Source organism: Rhinoderma darwinii, chromosome 13 (assembly GCF_050947455.1).
Source record: "Rhinoderma darwinii isolate aRhiDar2 chromosome 13, aRhiDar2.hap1, whole genome shotgun sequence".
In the NCBI taxonomy this organism is placed as follows: Eukaryota; Metazoa; Chordata; class Amphibia; order Anura; family Rhinodermatidae; genus Rhinoderma; species Rhinoderma darwinii.
Window position 1 is genome coordinate 54,455,643 of NC_134699.1, and position 19,913 is coordinate 54,475,555.

At 41.1% G+C, this 19,913-nt stretch overlaps 1 protein-coding gene across 2 annotated transcripts in view; it reads right to left on the reverse strand.

Moving 5' to 3' along the window:
- Positions 1 to 1,275: 1,275 nt before the first annotated feature.
- The window catches only part of MMD (monocyte to macrophage differentiation associated), a 40,595-nt gene continuing 21,957 nt past the window's right edge, over positions 1,276 to 19,913 (reverse strand). For both annotated transcript variants that reach the window (XM_075846286.1, XM_075846287.1), the window contains exons 3-7: positions 14,453 to 14,613; positions 12,872 to 12,946; positions 10,096 to 10,197; positions 7,497 to 7,566; positions 1,276 to 4,673 (exon numbers count right to left, since the gene is read on the reverse strand). In XM_075846286.1, the coding sequence (XP_075702401.1) occupies positions 4,485 to 4,673; positions 7,497 to 7,566; positions 10,096 to 10,197; positions 12,872 to 12,946; positions 14,453 to 14,613 (597 nt within the window). In that variant the 3' untranslated portion in view covers positions 1,276 to 4,484. The remainder of the gene's footprint in view (positions 4,674 to 7,496; positions 7,567 to 10,095; positions 10,198 to 12,871; positions 12,947 to 14,452; positions 14,614 to 19,913) is intronic.

Here is a 19,913-nt window from a genome sequence, read left to right on the forward strand (position 1 = left end):
GTGTTACCAGTTGGGCGTGTGTCTCTACACAGACTGACAATGTCCAATCCGTGCTGACAAAGACTGTGTAAGGACGCGCCTCTTTGACAACTGGAATGGTAACACGGTTCCTAGTCTATCTGAAAGTCAGCCCCCTGATCCCCTTTAAGACAAGGGGTTCAGGGGGCTGGTATCAGCGGTGTAGTTAGGGGAAGGCTAGGAAGAGTGCAGGAGGGTGGGATAGGAGTGTCTTACGTACAATCCTGTTGACAGGATACCATGGAGATTAGAGAGGAACTGAGGCAGAAATGGGATGTCGGGAAACATAGTTTAGAGAGGTGTGCGGCAAGCGAAAGCATTACCCCGTAACCGGAAATGTGCGAGCTTCTCATAAAGGAGGGCTGAGAGGTCCACGAGGTTTGAGGAAAAAAAAAAGATTTTTCTTTACATAACTCAACTTAAAAGAGCTTGGAAAACATTTTATAAAATGATTTCAGGTTTTTTTTTTTTTTTTTAAATCCACCGGACAACCCCTTTAACCAATGCTTCTTGTTGTAAATTATACTGCACACTGAAGAACATCAGACGATTCTACACTTCTAGGAGCTAAGTTGTCCCACCACCTGCTAGGTATGGACATATAGTATCTGATTGTGGTTTATACAGTTGGCGTCAATTTTTTTTTTTACATGATTTATTTTTATTCTACCGGTTACTGGAACAGCTGACTTTACAGATGCTCCACTTTATGGGGTAAGCATTCCAGCTTTTTTCACCCATCCATTTGCAAATGTGATGTACTGCAATGTAGTCATGTGTATCGGCTTAGCTGGTGCTGTGTTATGAGTAGCTACTCCGTTCCGTGCCTTGATGTTCAGACTCCCTATATCCTACAGCGTCTGACTACCGGTCCCTACAGCAGTCTCTTAATGCAAGTCTATGAGAGCCTAACCAAGTTTCTACAGTAGATGCTGTAGAATACAGGGAGCCAGACTGAAGATCACTTGACCGAGCGGCAGACCGGAATGGCTACCTATGAAATACAGCCAAACACATGACTACATTGCAAACTGTGGGGGTGGGGTGGGGGGGGGGGGGGGGGGGAAATGGGAATTTTTTTTCCAGAGTATTAAGATCTTCTTTCAGATGTGGTCCCTGTTTTTATAGGCTTATGTGACAGCACAGAAACTTTTTGACATGTCAGATCATAGAAATATCCAATTACTCGCAAGCAGCTTGGACACAGATATTTGGTGTAGGTCAACTCTACCCATGATTTCACATCAAAGCAGTATATAACAGTAAATATATTTATTAAATTACCAGTTCGCAGAAAACAGTACTAAAGACAAGAAAAAATACCCACAAAGTTTCTAAGGTTCAACAAGGTCTTCTCACATAGTTTTAAGAGGCTCGCTGTTAGAATCGTCTCGAGTGGTTTTGTAGAATATCTCAGCGTACATGTTCAAGGTTTTATAAATCCACTCGAAAGAAATAAAGCTACGACTAAAGGGAACATAGATTTCAGAAAAGGCAACATTTTTATTACAACCATGTGAAAACAAAATAACAAAAGGTAAATTAGATATTTATCTTAATATAAGACACTTTAAAAAATGCATTAAGATCCACAAAGAAGATGGAAATTACAATGGTTAGGGGTCTTGAAATGATAGAGATTGGACTTAAGTCTATATGTATGTAAAGTAGCATTGTTGCTTTGAAAGATTCGGATATAAATTAGTTGCTCCTAAGGTAAGATTGCAGGCAAACACAGATACACCATGGAGGGAATTTATTAAAGGAGTTGCCTGGGATTGCCAAAAATAGGGCCAAGGGTGGGAAATGGCATAGATTAAAAAAAACAAATAATTTAATGGTTAAATCTCCCAGTCGCTCCAGCGTCGCCACTCCGGTGCGGTTTACTGAGCTGTATCAATGACGTCACGTCGACACACGTGACTGCTGCAGCCGATTACTGGCTTCAGCAGTGGATGTGTCAACTTGACGTCATCGCTGCAGCATAGTAAACAGCGACTGGCAAGGGGCACCGGAGTGGCGTGCCGGAGCAACGCTGGATTTAACATGTAAATTATGCTTCTTTTATTATTTGATGGCATTTCCTCCCTTAGCCTGTTTTTTTTGGTGATCCCGGACAACTCATTTTTACACTCCACACCAGATTTCTTCTATAGAAAAGTCAGTTTGGCAAAAACCAGCTTTCAGCGCGAAAACGTAAATCAACTTTTCGTATTTTTCCCGCCACTTTAAAAAAAATTTTAAAAAATTGGCTGGGCTCAGGGAGAGCAGTGAGCTGCAACATTTACTATAATTTACGCCAGAAACTGGCGTAAATTACAGTAGAAATCTAGCTTGTAGCTGGCGTAGATTTCCGTTTCTGGCGCACAAATAGCCAAAGATGCAACAAATTTTGTAATAAACTTATCGGATCTTACGCCACTGCTTCCGGCTCCGTACATTGCATACTGTACAATGACATCCGATGCTCGCAGGCAGCTGATCGGTGCGGGGTTTCTGACTTGCACTGATATACTGATGACCTATCCGGTGGATAGGTCATCAGTTGTCCAGTAGTGGACAACCCCTTTAAGCTCCCATGGGTAAAGAGTATAATGCTAGATACATTTTAGCAACAAATTGGTCATTACAATACTCAGGTACAACACCATGATAAGTACAAATACTATATTTCTTACATATTTCTTCGTGCCATTATCACTTGCCTCCTCTATCTTAATACTGTTCAGTGCAGTGGTTATTAGAATAGTACTCCAGTAATTAACAAAGAGACATGGTTAACCCAAACATTCAATAAGCGATTCAAGGGTTAATTTATTGTAAGTGCCTTGCCTGCATTTCAGTATGGTACATCCTTAAATAGCCTAAACCTTGCTTGGCATATTGAATGTTGGGTGGTAAGTACTTTTGCAAAAATATATTTTCCGAGGCATTTAGAGCAGGAAGACTCCAGAAGTGCTAGGGTCGTAGCTAGGAGAGGGGCTAGCGGGACATATACCCGGGTGCTGAGTTCACAGGCCACTCTGGCTAGTGTATTTAAATATAGGGCAGAAAACAATCTTTCGGCTTTATGTAGCTAAGAATGACAACTGCTTCTGTAGGAGAACAGTCTCACAAAGTGACCTCAACACCAGATATAGCCAAAGTTGGAATTTACTACAATTTTGGGGTAACTGGACAGATGGAACAGTCTCACCCTAATATAACGGAAATGGATTTGGATCAGCTCTATGACTTTCTCCATTCAAATGGAGCAAATGGGAAGAATCATAATGGAATGATACAACAATAATTTAGGTGATGTGACCCACCTCCAGCCTGGATTGTAGCCCTTAACCCTGCCCTTACTTTCAGTATATTATTTTAAGTTTATTTTATGTCCTGGCGTGTCACTATGGATTTCAGAAGTAGGCAAAGCCCTCAATACTAAGAACACTTGCGTGTGCCAGCTTTAAAGGCCGCATGAGCACGATGCGTATTATGTGCGGATTTGCCGGGTGAACTTTCCCGCGACTAATCCGCAGGGTAAAGCAGTACCAGCAAAGTAAATGAGATTTCAAGTAATCTCATCTACACGTTGCAGAATTCTTCCAGATTTTAAAATCCACAGCACGTCAATTTATCTTGCGTTTCCATCTCGAAAATGTATCTGACAATTTTGTAAGAAAAAAAATGCTCCAAAATCAGCAAATGTTTCCGCACACAATGTAAAAGCCGGACCTAAAAACCGCAACATTACATGTGGATTTTACCTGCGGAATTACTTGCAGAATTTGATGCAGAAATCCACAGATAAACGCAACGTGTGCATGTAGCCCAAACACTGCTGAACCCATCTAGCTCACTTGGATGTCGCAGAAGGTGCAAACAGTGCACGATTTAGGAATATCAAAGACAGCTTCCATCTTGACTACTGCTTCACATACAACAAACATAACAGTCTTCCGTTTTTACCAGCGAATGAAGCTTAGCTATTGGAATGTATAGATCGAGTTTTCATTTTTGTAAGTGCTCGTAGAAATGGAGGAATGAAAATACCCTCATTTATTTCACCTATTGGCATTTTAAGTCTTGAAATGTTTGAATTCAACTCGTAAGGAAATAAATCTGTGTTTAAAAAGTATCATCAAACCGTTAATAGAAAAAGAATTTTCCGCGTTGTAAACATTAGATGAGCCAGTTCCAGGACCCGGCTTGATGGACTAAGAGCTGGCTGCTGAGCACTTTTGTGGCTGGGGCGAGCAGAAAAGCCTTCGACCAGGACGCCAGGGGCAAAAAGTTGGTTGAGGAATGGGCCTCGATATTAACTGTTAAGATTCACATCTTATTCACAGTAAGTTGTGGAGAACTGAATACTTCAGTGCATTTTTTTGTAGAATACAATACCTCCTTCGCCTTATCATACATTCTTTGCCAAGTCAAGTAATACTGATAGTGTTTCGTTTAATCGGCCTCATTCTGCCGAATCAGATCTGAAGCGAACTTTTGTAAAGGTATTTCCAAATGGCATAATAATGCACAGCAGCTGCAAGTGCCACAAAAAGATGCCAGATGGCATGTGCAAAAGGGATGATTCCATCACTCTTGAAGAACACCACACCCATGCAGTAGATCAGCCCTCCCCAGGCAAGTTCTTGTAAGCCCTCGGTATTGTTCTGAAAAGGAAGGGGATGTGTTATCAATTACCAAAATAAAAATGTGAAAACCAATATTACCAAAAACCAACTCTCGAATAAGTTAAGAAGACACTTTAAATTGGCACTACCTACAAAAAAAACCTTGAGAGCCATTGTATAGGCAAATTGGGAACTTTATTTTAAAAAGTTCGGTCTATTTTGCGACGACACTTCAAAGCTTGCTCTTCCCTTCTCTGACCCGATTGAGGCTTCTGAATCAGACTAGTGTCCCTGTATCGCTACCCACTGGGTAAGCAAAGTACAACAGTACTTCCATTGGGGATCAATTGAGCTCTAAGGAGTGCTGTTTATTACAGATGCACTGGTCCGAACAATTCCCGAGTTACAATGCATTCGGAAAATCTTCAGACCCTTTACATTTTTTCACTTTTGGTTATGTGCAAATTAGAGGTTTTCCAATTTTAATAAATTAGCAAAAATTTCAAAAATTCTGTTTTCACTTTGTCATTATGGGGTATTGAGTGCAGAATAATGGGAAAAAACTTGAGGCTTTGTGCTAAAATAAAAAAAATTCAACATAACAAAATGAAAAAAGTGAAAGGGTCTGAAAACTTTCCAAATGCACTGTATACAGTTATACACTTGCCCCATCATTAGGTCAATAAGGCACCGAAGAAACACAAGGCATTAAAATCAAAAATATATTATTTTTAATAAATTAAATAGAATGTAGTTTCAAGACTGGAGGACTGTCTGGCAAAAATACAGTGGTTTCCCCATGTGCCATCACGTGCTAATCGACCGCAGGGACCCCACTGATGACCGGAATGAAGGGGTACCTGCACAGTGCACGGTTGGGAGCAGCACTGTGCAGAGAAAAATTAAGAGGTGGCATTTCATTTTAGGGACCAGTGGAGGACCTATTACTTTGAACCCCATGATCAAGAAGTGACGGGATATCTTAGCGACATGCTAACACTTGTTTACATAGGAAAAACCCTTTAAAAAACGTTGCCTATATGTGGACGCTCACTTTAAAAGATAGTTATACGGTGCCGAATAGCTGGAGCACATATGAATCTACAAACAAGCTATATTACCTTCCTAATATATATATATATATATATATATATATATATATATATATATATAGTTTGAAGTGAATGTACATTATAATTGTTTTTGGTTGTTTTAGGGAGCCGAAAACCCTTTTCAACTGTATTACGTATTGTACGGTCCCCCCATGTAGCTCCACTAGAATATCAATATGGATAAATTCATGTTAAATTTTTCTCTTTCTCTAGAAAGTCCAAATTATTATGTGACACAGACTAGAATTTAGATAATTCTGTATGTGGGTCATCCAGACACCACCCAAGTGTTAAGTAGGATCAGTATTGTTACCCCATGCTCTGATCACGTAAAATGAGAAAGGAGGCATTCATCCAATGAATAAAACACATTATCACTTCTGTGGACTGGAATGACAAATATGTAACTCGTGATTCAAGGTTTTTGTTTTTTTCCTTTTCCCACATGCGTGAAATAGCTCTCACTTTGCATTTTCTAACCCTCGTAAAACTTCAACGAAAATGGTTTCAATTTGGTAAAAAACAAACAAAACTATTACAAGTCAATGATTGAAAATTTATGTTCATGTTTTTTTTGTTCCTAAAAAAACATCTAATTCATTATTTCTGGTAATACAGACCCTTTACACGGCCATCTTTGTGATCTGTATCCCCGCTATGTTCTTTTTTCTGTGCAAATTAGCCCGTCGGACGTATTCACATGTTAAAGATTTGATAGAGTTTAAGGGTAGGAACACACATGGCGTGAACACTGCAGATTTTCCGCAACAGATTAATTGGGGAAAATTTGCAGCGTATTACAGTAGCAGCAGAGTGGGTGAGATTTTAACGAATCTCATCAACACACTGCGGAAAAATGCTGCCAAAAAACCCGCACATAAATTGACCTGCAGTGCGGTTTCTTCAACCGCAACATGTCAATTAATGCTCCGGGAATCGAAGCTCTTCTGTTGCGGGTTTTCCCATTGTATTCAATGGGGTGCTTAAACCGGCAGCAAAATGGTGTGTGTTGCGATATTTGCAAAAAAATCGCAAGTAAAAAAATAAAAATAAAGTTATACTTACCCAGAGTTCCCTGGTTCTTGTCCAGTCCATCCTCCCTGGATGGCGTTGCAGGCCATGTGACTGCAACGTCATCCAGGGAGGCCGGAGCGGACGTCAGAGGAGGGAGAGGGTAAGTATGTCCGATAATTTACACAGCGGAATTTACGCCCGAAAAAAACGCACCACAGCTTGACGCAGTGTATCTGGCCTGTGTGTTCCTACCCTCAGGCATTGGATTCCGCGACTAAATCCTTATCAATCTGCATCCAATGCAAATGAATGGAGTTTTTGCAACCCCATTCACATTCTCCATTAAAAAAAAAAAAAAAAAAGGCAAAAAGTGGAATTATGAACAGACTGCGGATTTTAAAATTCATTATTGACGCGGATTCTGCAATGAAAAGCCCTGCTGTATATTCGTAGCAGAAATCCGAGCTTCAGAATCGGATTTCTGCTGCAAACTTTTTGAAAAATCCTCGAAGAGTTTGTCTTATGTGAAAATATTCTAAATATAATGGCACTAAAAACAACAATATGCAAAAGAGCAACTATCCTGCACAAGAAATGTAAAAATGCAATGATTCAGGTATATATGGCATTTGGGAATTGTATTTTTATCTAGCCACTGCAGGTGGTGTAATTTTTTGCTTTTTTTCTTTATTTTGGAAAAGAAAACAAGATTTCACATGAACATAGAAATTCTTACCATTGATGTCACTACGAAAGCTGGAGAAAATCCCATTGCTAGGTAGAAGAGCAATTCAACAATCTTATACCTAGAAGAATGAAATACATTCTTAATGGTTCAGATGCAAAAATAAAATGCCAAAATGGATTTAAAAAAAACATTACAAATAACGTGTAATCATGGGAGAAAATTCACAAACAAGTCCACAGCAACAGATATCTGGAAAAAAGGTACAGTTCAGGACCTATTTATTCAATTAGGAATCATGTGTACTTCAAAAAGGGTATGGGCACCTTTGTCATGGAAAGTGGTTTTTAGATGTGTATGTACCTGGAGGGGTTTTAGCTGCACTATACTCTTGGTAGAGATCGGCTTTTCTAATATTGAATACCATTCTCGGACATGCCTGCTTGTGTAGCTTCAAGCTTTGAGCTCAGTGGGCATTCCCCATGAAGTATTAATGCTCTAGCCCAGGGTTGGCTAATCTTTTTTTCAGAGTGTGTCCAAACTCTTTGGGATATTCTCACAAGTGCCAAGGAAAAGACTGCACAGTGACAATAAATTGCGGTAAATTGCCAATTAAAAAAATTCCAACATAATTAAAGCAAAAAACAGTGCGTAAAAAAACGCCCCGTAAAAAGAAGTGCATGTCACTTCTTGAGTCGTTTTGGGAGCGGTTTTTCATTGTGTCAATAGAAAAACGGCTGCAAAAAATGTTTGTGGTTTTAAAAACGACTGAAAATCAGAGGCGGTTTTCCCTTGAAAACAGCGCCGTATTTTATGGCTGTTTTTCGTTTTGTGTGTGAATATACTCTTAGGTTCAGTTCACACGTTGCGTAAATACTGCGGATTTTCCGCAACGGAATCAGTTGCGAAAAATCTGCAGCAAATACAGTAGCAGGAAAGTGGATGAGATAAAACAAATCTCCACACGCTGTGTAAATACGAAGCGGGAAAAATGCTCAGTAATTTTAATTTATTCCGCAGCATGTCAATAGTATTTGCGTAAACACTGCTTATTTGTTGCGGGTTTTCCAAGTAAAACACGCAAAAAATAGGAGTTGTTGCGTTTTTTTGCGACGGGTTCGTATTGATTTAGCCGGAAAAAAACGCAACTCTGAGAAAAAAAATAATCTTATATTTACCCAGGAGTCTGTGTTTCTTCCTCCAGGCCGGCCTCCTGGGATGACGTTTCATCCCAGATGACCACTGCAGCCAATCACAGGCTGTAGCGGCGGTCCCATGGGATGAAACCTCATCCCAGGAGGCCGGCCTGGAAGACGTCAGAGGTCCAGCCTCCTGAAATTATGCTTCATCCCATGTGACCGCCGCTGCATCCAAACACAGGCTGCATCGATCTCCTGGGATGAAGTGCTGCAGTTTTCCGCAGCAGACATTCCGGCCGAAAAACTGCACCACAGTTTGGTGCAGGTTTTCACGCGGAATTCCATGTGGCGCACAGGGCGGATACGCTGCGTGCGGATACGCTGCGTGCATTTACGCAGCATATCCGCCCCATGTGAACTCAGCCCAACAGTGACAGCAAGTGCATCCCCATAACAGTAACCCCATAGGACAATCACAACAACCTTAAGGGGGGAACAATTTGCTCTGACCACAGGCGCCTCTATAGTGCTCTGGTTAGCAAGAAGAATACATAAACCAGAGTACACACCGGTTTGTTTGAAGTCTAACTACTGCACAGAGTCTTCAATAACATGGTGCACATAGGTTTGCATAGGGGCTGTATACGCCTAATAATTTTTAGTCTTTTCTGTGCTAATCACACAGATTGACATGTAGTGCGCCCCCTCTTTTGAAAAGCAAATCATAATTTTTTTTAAAAAGAGATGCTGCAGACTTTCTCCTTTCAGATCAATCAATTGTGGTCAGGAGTCTTCCCCCTAGTCTTCAAAAAGAGGTTCTGCAGCAGCTGAGGTTTGTTTAAGGGAACATATTTGGTGATTTGTATTCTGGAAAGCGTAGTCTAAATACCAGGTCCTGTATAGTCATCTGATATAGGTAAAACTAATTGTTCTTCTGTATTTTATGAGCTAAACTAAGCTGTAAGGGGTGTGTCTGACAACAAGCTTGTCGACTGTTTCCAATAACAACCAACAGAACTGCAGAATATACTGTGGACTATAATACAGGCTCAGGATCAGTATAAGATAAGTAACGTAATGTGTTTACAAAGTTACTCAACTTTTTTTGTAGATTATATATAAACTGTAAAATAGCGTTCAAAGTATGTACATAGACATTAAGAGTAAAATTCAGATATAGAAACTTTCTACCAGCGATGGAGGATTTAGGATGTTTCTCTGTTCTGACTCCCATTCATGTTATCTTCAGACTCTATTACATCACAGAAGATAGCTGAAAGTAGAAAACCCCTTTCAGGAGGTCCTTTTTTGGTCTACTTTTCCTATAACTTATTTTTGGAGCTTGGGATGAAAGTGGAATACTGCGAGGAAACCCACTAAAACATAGGGAGAACATACAAACTCCATGCAGATGTCGCCCTTGGTAATAATGATCTAAGGGAACACCAATTACTACTCTATAAAGAAGACATAAAAAAAATGTCATGCACAAAAGGAAAGCAACAACTTACTTTTCATGGTACAGAAACACATAAATGGTTCCACCGGCAGCCATCAACCAGATGAACCACCTCATGTGAGAGGCCAGGGGTCCCAGTTCACGTAGATTTAACCTTAATACACGAGGAAAATGTTATTGGTTCAAAATCTATCAATTCTGAAACTAATGCCTATGATTAAATGATAGAATAATTGTATGTTAATGAAAACAAAAGCCAATAAAAATGATATTATGGAAATATTACTTTAGTTATGCATGGGCTACCTGCCTGTAATAAGAAAATAATTTGTCGGTTCACCTTAAAGGGGTTGTCCACTACTGGACAACTGATGACCTATCCACCGAAGAGGGCATCAGTACATGATCTGTGGGGGTCAGACACACGGACCGCGCACCGTTAAGCCGCTCCGGCTGCCTCCGAGCACCGGACGTACATGCCGGAAGCAGTTGTCTCCAGCCACTGAATAGTGGCCGAGCTGCAGTACTGCAGTATTCAAGTGAATAGGAGCAAAGCTGCAGTATGGCCGCTATGCTCTGTACGGAGCCAACTGCTTCCGGTTCCATACATCGCATAATGGGCCATAACATCCGATGCCCGGAGGCAGCCGGAGCGGCTTAACAGTGTGGGGTCCGGGTGTCGGACCCGCTCCGATGACATACTGATGACCTATCCGGTGGAGGTCATCAGTTGTTCAGTAGTGGACAACCCCTTAAATATGAAGAACAGTATTGTCCTTTTTACATAGTTTATACATCTGATGCTGGCCCAGTGGGAAGTCTCTAGTTTCTTTTAAAATGTATCAAACATTTTTGGATGACCTTGTGGAAAATACTACCCCAAAAGTGCCTTGTTAAATATAGGAAAATGGTTCCGAATCCCTTTGACCTTGGTTGAATGCACTGATGTCATATTGGATATGCCCATTCACCCAGTGGGTTAGGGTTGAGAAAGTTCTCAATTCCCTGGTGTATATAGTTCTAAATTCCCTCGTGGGCATACATTTCTCATGTGAATCTACGGTTGTTAATTCTCTGATGGCATAGTAGGGATCGATAGGCCAATTCTGATCAGCGGTTTGTGGCATGAGCACCATAATGCTTATGAAAAACACAGCACGACAAAGCGCCAATTTAAATTAGTAAAGGCACATGCCATGCTTTGTTTATATTGACTGAAGGAATGGCCCTCAAGTGGCAAGGGATGCACGGGTGGCTGTTGGCGAATAGTGAGGGTTGATAACCTGTAAACCTATACAATCTCAAACTTTCCAGTTTCTGGCTTCTAGGCGTCATACTGTATCATTTCTAACAGCAAAAACACAAATATAGTACATGATACATTTATTAGAACACTCCAAGGTAGGGCCAAGTTCACACTGAGTATTTTGGCGCCGATTTTGACGTGGAAACCGTGTCGGAATCAGCAACAAAAAATTGTCCACATTTCCCCCCATTGATTTCCCCAAGAGGCTTTTGGTCGCTCGTGGAAAAAAAAAGTGGCATGTTCTTTCTTCCCACGTTTTCCGCCTGACCTCTCATTGAAATCAATGGGAGGCAGAAAAGAGCTGCGGCGCGAGTTTGAGCGTTATTTGTAGTGTTTTTGCCCGCGGTCCTTGCATTAGAATTAATGGCTGTGGGCAAAAAACACAAAAGCGTTAAATTCCTGACAGAATTTTGAGGCAAATTTTTTTCTTCCTACAAAAAACCCTGTGTGAACTAACCCTAAAATGTTACCATTATGTTATGCCTAGTGCAAGGCCAGAGAGGAAGGTGAATAACACAGGGATTCAAGAGAGTCATGGACCTCCCACTCTGGCCTTGCACTAGAATTAACAAAGTGTATCAGTTTACTGTTCCTTTAATTTACTGAGGAATATTGTGGTGTTCACTCAACATTAAAATATTGTTAAAGTGATTGGTCCATGGTAGCATAAAATACCATTTTATCATACCTCCCAACCGTCCTGGATTCAGTTGGACAGTCCCAGATTCTGGGTAGTGCTCCGCTGTCCCGGGGACGGCCAGTGGCATTTCCCGGCTATGATACAGATAGTTTAATCTAATGCTGAAGCGGCTCGGCACAAACATGTGCGATGCAGTGACATCATCGCGCCTGTCTGCACCGAGCTACTCAGCACAGATCAGAGGGATCTACTCCACTTGTCGTGGAAACGTGGCTTGATAAGTATTTCTTTATTATTATTTTTATTAGGCACTATGGGGGCACCTGCTAAGGGGCAATATACTGTATAGATGCATCTGTGGGGACATTATACAGTGTGGGGGCAGCTATTTGGCATTTTACTGTGTGGGGGGCAGCTATGGGTGCGTTTTACTGTGCGGGGGTTCAATGGGGCATTATACGGTGGGGAGGCACTATGGGAGTATAATACTGTGTGGGGGGCTATGGGATATTATACTGTGTGTGGGGGGTAACTACAGGGGCATTATACTATGTGGAGTGCAACTATGGGGTCATAATGTGTGGAGAGGCACTATGGGTGCATGATACTTTGTGGGCTAAACGGAGGTGTGGCTTAACTGGGAAACGTGCCGCAACGGTCGTCCCTCTTTGCAATACTTGAAAGTTGGGAGGTATGATTTTATTGTTAAGGTTAAAAAGTGAAAGAAGGTCCATCAAGATTTTAATATGTAAGGGGATTAATACAGATTAAAATCGAACAATAGAAAATTTCAATAATATTGAGTAAATCAAAGGGAAAAAGTTGAACGGAGGTGGCATGCTGAGACGCGAACATACACAAAATGTAACCTTTAATACCCACCATGGTGCATAGGATGCCGCAATGAAAAAGTAGATGACCATTCTGTCACACATGTGGAAACAGTGCTCTACAGTCCTAGAAACAACAAAGGAAAGCTTATCTGGACAGTCCTGTAACTGATCTGCCGTTAGATAAATAATGCAATAAGTCTGGGAAAGTTGCCAAATATTGTTCTGCTTGGTGACACTGCTCCAGGGAGATCATTCACAAGATCAGGAGATGTGGTGAGCTGCACTGTTGTGGTCTATGCTAAACCAGCTTACAAGAGCAATAGCAAAATGACAGCATGTATATGCCATGGCTTTAGAGATCTATAGATGTATTCTTCCTAACCTTTTCTCTAATCTTACCATATTTCCTGGGATGTGTGGCGTGAGATGACCAGCTTTGAAAAAAAACATGATTTCACGATACTCTGTCACGAGATGTCTATGTGTGGCCACTTAGTGGTTGTGATCTGAATTGCAGCCTATCAAGGGTTTTGCCTGTCAAGGGCTCAACTTTCAATGTATGCATTCCCCACCTGACTGTATACCACTCTACACTTCTTTTATGTATACTGTACTTACTTTTTGAACTGCTGCCTTAGACTTAACTGATTCTTAGATTTCCCCAGCTTTCTCTTCTTCTCTGCTTTGCTATCAATCCCATGATGCTTCAGCACTGCATCACATGACCAGCTAAAGACCATACAATTTCTGCATGCTGGGGGACACTGATTATCATTCTCACTATATTCTCCTTAAGCTGAGAAACCATAAGTATACAGACAGGGAGGCTGCGCTATATTCTTCTACATTATACCTGTGTGACAGGAACCTGTGTAAGTATTAGAGTATGTTCACACGGCTTATTTACGGACGTAATTCGGGCATTTTACGCCTGGAATTACGTCCGACAATACGGCTTGAAAGCGTTGACAAACATCTGCCCATTGAAAGCAATGGGCTGACGTTTGTCCGTTCACACGAGGCGTATATTTACGCGTCGCTGTCAAAAGACGGCGCGTAAATAGACGCCCGCGCCAAAGAAGTGTCATGTCACTTCTTCAGACGTAAATGGAGCCATTTTCCATGGACTCCATGGAAAAACAGCTCCAGTTACGTCCGTAATGGATGCGGCGTTCAAGCGCCTGCACATGCAGTTACGGCTGAAATGACGGGGCTGTTTTCTCCTGAAAACAGCCCCGTAATTTCAGCCGTTACGGACGCTGCCGTGTGAACATACCCTTAGTGGTAGCTGATGATAGAAGTTTCTGCCCCCCCTGTGTAATACTAGTGTGGTACAGGAACTGCTGAAGCCTGTGATGCATGACACAGATCTCCATAGACCAAAGTAGAGAAAGTAGTCACCGAGCTGGATTCACACTGCTGCTAAGCAACCATCCCGGTCTGATATATAGAGAGAGCGGCAGCAATAAAAATAATAGGACACATGGAATATCATAATGGTACAAATCGTAAAGTTTTGATTTTGGCCGGAGTGTCCCTTTAAGCAAATATGTGTGGCTGTGGTATCTCAAGAGAAGTCATCCCATAGGCTGACAATGATTGACTCTTCACATCCAGGTGCAGTACATACCTAAGATGACTTTTCTTCCAGGTGACTATGTGAAATACCGTGGACACTATAAAAAGGGCACTCAAGCCTATTCCATAAATCCAGGCGGTTATCTTCTCCCATCGGTCATCTGACATGCGGTGTAATAAAGCACTTCCCACAATAGAAGGGACGATGAGGAACTGGAAAATAAATAGACAGACACGATAATGAATAGACTCCAGATAAGAAAGGGGAATAGGGATTTTATGACTTTTTATGAGAAAACAAAAAACATACAAACCATCATTGTGTATACAAAAAAATTTTAAATTTCAATATCTCTGCTTGCGGCCAGTAAAACGACATCCAGAGGGTGAAAACCTATACAGACCTAGTCCTTTCCACTGTAGGATATCCTGCCTGCGGTCTACTTCACACAAATCTGATGCCCCCCATAATAAGTCACAGAATCGGTCAGGATTTACTGCAATCGGTTTGAAAAGGGATTAGGCAACACTGGCATGTCATGGAGCCTGAGCGATCTGGACTACAGGGTGATACAGAGAGATATGGTGAGCGTTTGGCACAGGTAGGCCATTTATTGGCCAGAAGCCCTAAAAGTAGGAAAGTAGAGCAGTTTCGTTTATTGGAATCTGCACTTTAAAGGGGTTGAAAATAAGTCTGCCCCCCCCCCCCAGAAAACAGCGCCCCCGTTGTCCAAAGGCTGTGTCTGTTAATGCAGCTCAGCACCTTTAACTTTGATGGTACAGAGCTGCTAAAGAGGGCATAGCCCACGGACAAGTGAGGCTCTGTTTCTTAAACAAAAGCAGGCCCTATTTTTTAATTCTAGACAACCCTTTTAAATGGTCTGTAGAAGCCAATTGCCCTTTATTTCCAGTTAGATTTCCAGGTGGTTTATCCTTAAATTCCCCATGTCCCCAAAAATTTCAAGTAGTGGGTGCTAATCGACAGCAATGAGACAACGTCCATGAGAAAAGGCCCTTTTACACGAGCCAATTATTGGGCAAACAAGCATTCCCAGGGCAACGATCAGCCCATTTTTTCCTTGTAAAAGTAGTAAAACATACAAAAACCGACATAAATTTCATATTGCCGTAATCATATTGACCTGTATGCACTTGTAAACCCAAATGACTTAAAAAGGACCTTTCACAGCTCCGGACAGGACTGTTTTAATAAATAATTCCCCATGAAACTACAATTCTGGAGCATATTTTCTTAAAACTCTACATTGTACCGTTCCTCTGTTATCTCTCCTGACAATTTATGAATAAATTGTCAACTGGGTGTTACCAGTTGGGGGTGTGTCCCTAAGACCGACACTGTCCAATCAGTGCTGACAGAGTGAGACTGTAGGGACACGCCCCCTTGACAAGAAGAATGGTAACACTCTAAATACATTTCTAGAAGGAATAACAGGGGAACGGCACAACGCAGAGTTCTAAGAAAACATGTTCCAGAATTGTTATTTCATGGGGAACACCAGTATTCACTAAAATAGACATGTCATGAGAGGCGACAGGTCCTCCTTAAAGAATTTTTATTCAATAATTTTTGATACCCACATAACCCCTTTAATTGTATCCACCTCATAGCAGGAAAAGATCTATACTGGTTTTAAGCCTCTGGATGCAAACAAGAATTTAATTTATTTATAGAGATCTTGAAAAAAGCAAGAAAGTGATATACAGATTATATTAGAAAACTGCACGTCTGTTAACTATACAGGGATTCAGCTTTCAATGTTGGACATAAAACCGGAAAACCAATTCAATCACTCAAAACAGAGGGATTATTGATCTGTAGAAGCATTTAATTAATCTCTTTCAAATCTGATAATCTCCTAATGTGCCATATTTCCATGGGTGGAGGACAGTGCTGGTCTGCGGTATCCAGAGCTTCCAAAAGTTAACATATTAGTCGATAAATTTTTGTGAAATTCATTCTAACGGAAGAAAATGATGGTCGTTTACCAATGCCATATTATTTAATATGTCTGACTGCGTTATCCTCTATCTGGATGTCTGGCTCGATCTGGAGCACGTGTCCTCTTCATGAACCTCTTGCTGTCACATCAGATAAGAGCTGATCTTTCATCTGTTTGCTCTGGTAGGGCTGATGCTTGCACATTATAGATTTCTTTTTTGGGTTGATATACAGCATTTGTCGATGGTCAAACGTGACCGTTTAATTATCAGTTTAGTCAAATCTATAGGATTAAGTACTCCTAACACTATTATTTTAGTCTGTGGCCCGGCAAATGCACAAGACTATAGATATAGCCAGACATGGCCAACAATTTATATATATATATAATTTTATAAAAAGAGATTTCCTAATATAATGTTTTATTGGATACTATTCTTATAGCTGTCATATCCTTATGATAACAACCGGAAGGGGAATCCAAGTTCACCGCACCTTCCCTGTGGACTAAAACAAGAAGGTGCGCAGGATAAATCGAAGTTCACCTGGCACTTACCCTGTGGACTAAAACAAGAAGGTGCGCAGGAAAGCTTTTCTTTAAAGAGTACGTCCGCCTTTGTAACCAGAATTTTTTTTATTGTCCCAATGCATCTAAACTTGAAAAATGATGCAACTTTGCTATAGTTCTTTCGTACTGTTTTGCTGAAAAAAAAAAAAAAAACCCAGCTAGTAGCCAGGATATGGTAATTCAGGTAAGGCAAGACAGTTCGTGGTCATCGGGGATTCCATAGCCAAGAAGGATAGAATAATTTGCCGCCAAGACCACCTCAACCGAATAGTTTGCAGCCTTTGTGGTGCCAAGGTTTGCCATGTGGTTGAACCGGTGGATAAATTACTGGGAGGGGCTGGTGATGATACAGGGGTTGTGGTCCATGTGGACCAAGCGCTTACCAACACGGTGAATGCCGTAAAAACAAAACCACCCAAAAGATTGAGGAATTGCTGTTTTTTCCTATTCCACGGCACAAATATTTTTTTCCCGGTTTCCCACTACATTATATGGTACAATAAACGGTGCTGTGAAAATCTACAACTCGTCCCGCAAAAAAACAAACCCTCATATGCAATATTGATGGAAAAATGAAAAATTATGGCTTTTGGAACATGGGGAGAAATAAAACGAAAATAAAAATCCGAAAAATGGCTGCGGCGGGAAGATGTTAATAAAAAGTAATTAGCAAGTTGCACCAAAGACAGATACACATTTATATTTAAAAAAAAAAAAAAAAAAACAGACAAAAAAAAACCCACACAAAAGGTGTACAGAGCCCTTAATAAAATATTATTCGAGGACTGGAATTTTCCTTCAGCATATTGAAGTGTTGTATATGGGCTGCAAACAAACTCGTATCCCAATTGCTTACAAGAAATGAACGAAATGGTGCGTGCAAGTTTAATTATTTACAAGGAGAAGGAACCTTTTAGCAATAATAGCGAGGACTGGAAATGCTCGACGCAATTACGAAATGTTCCAGCTGGCCGTGGTATGACCACACTTTAGATTTATTACCCTGCTTTTAATCCATATGAAACACAACAACACTGTATGAAATGGTCGGGAAAGCAGCATTGTCAGGGTTAATAGTTAAAAGATTTTTAAGTCTTAGAAATAACAGATTGATGAAATATTGGACACCAAACTGGTGAGTGGACGCTTGAGGAACGGCACCGTCACTTGTCCCAGACCTCTTTTTGTCATAGTCAGGCGTTGCCCAATAGTCAATCATGGGCTACTGGTCGACTAGTCCATATGCAACTTATGCTTCGTTCACATATCCGTCAGGGCTCTATTCTGACGTTCCATCGTAGCTTTCCGTCAGATTGGAGCCCTGACTGAAACAAACGGAAATTTTAGGTTTCCGTTTCCATCACCATTGATTTCAATGGTGACGGATGCGGTGCCAACGGTTTCAGTTTGTCTCAGTTGTGCAGGGGTTCTGTCGTTTTGACGAAATGAAGGTTCTTTTATGCCATTTCCTCCATTTTTTGGGGTTCTCAGAAAACCAATTAAGCTTTGATGGTATTATTCACAAATATATCATTTAAAGGGGATGTCCAGCCCCTCTCTCAAACCCATTGGGAATGGATAGACGCCGGGTAGGACAGTTGCCGAGGCAACAATACGACGGGCAGCAAGTATTGTGCACGTGTCCTATTAATTAGAATAGGGCCCGTGCCGACTATTTGCAGGGCATCGGACGGTTACCTCATCATTTATGTCGCCCGGCCTGCAGCGGCGTCTCTCCACATCCGGTATCGGATCAGGCTGGAGAGAGAGGCTGTCAACCCCCTAAAGTGGCTCCAAATAGGCGCATCACTTTAATTAAGGGTATAACGAAGGGTCGTTGAAAGGTGTAACATTTTTGCTCAACACAGCTTAGCCACATGATCAAGAGGTTTGGTCGGCAGAGTGGATTGATAGAGTTCTTATGAAATTGGCCCTAATATATATATATGCTTGAGATAGGGAATATTAATTTTGAGCCCCATTGGGGGCAACGAAAGAGTGATGACAAATATACTGGCACTATATAAAATCGATAGCAGTGGTGAGTTCAGCACTCCGGTCACTAGGTGGCGCCCATTGGAAAGATATGAAAATTCGCAAATCACTCAAGAAAAATCCACAGCACTCCAGAATATATAGATGTAAATAAAATAATTTCATTGCAATACAAGACACATTATTTAGTAATAGATAAATGGTATATAGCAATTTTCAAAATAATTTTAATTAATGGACGTTTCGGCCCTATTGGTCACCCGTATCGCAGAGGCGGTGGTTATGCAGGAGGAACGAGCCTGGAGTTCATGTGACATCTGCCATGTAACACATGATGTGTAGCAGACATCACATGATGTGTAGCAGACATCACATGATGTGTAGCAGACATCACATGAGCTCCAGGCTGGGGTCATCCTCCTGCATAACCACGGCCTCTAGGATATGGGTGACCAAGGCCCAGGAGGGCCAAGACGTCCAGCAATAATTATTTTGAGTATTGCAATATACCGTTAATCTATTAGTAAATTATGTCTTTGATATCGCCAAAAAACATATTTCATTTGCATCTATATATTCTGGAGTGCTGTGGATTTTTCTCAAAACACTATAAAAGTCAACAAAAAAAAAAAAGAAGAAGTTTGCCGCCTAAGGCCGGGTTCAAATGTAGCTTAAATACTACAGGTTTTCGGCAACTAATTTTGTTGCGGAAAATCCGCAGCATAATACAGTAGCAGCAGAGTAAATGAGATTTGAACAAATTTCATCCGTACGCTGCGTAAATTAGAAGTGGAAAAAACGCTCAGAAATTGATCTGCGGTGCGGTTTTTTAATCTGCAGCATTACAATTGAATTTGTGGAATCGCTGCTTTTTTGTTGCAGGTTTTTCCCGTAGGATTCAATGGGGCGGTAAAAGCCGCAATAAATGTTGTGACTTTTGCAGAGGAAAAGCTGCGGTTCCGCCGCAAAAATTACAGCTCAGAAAAAAAG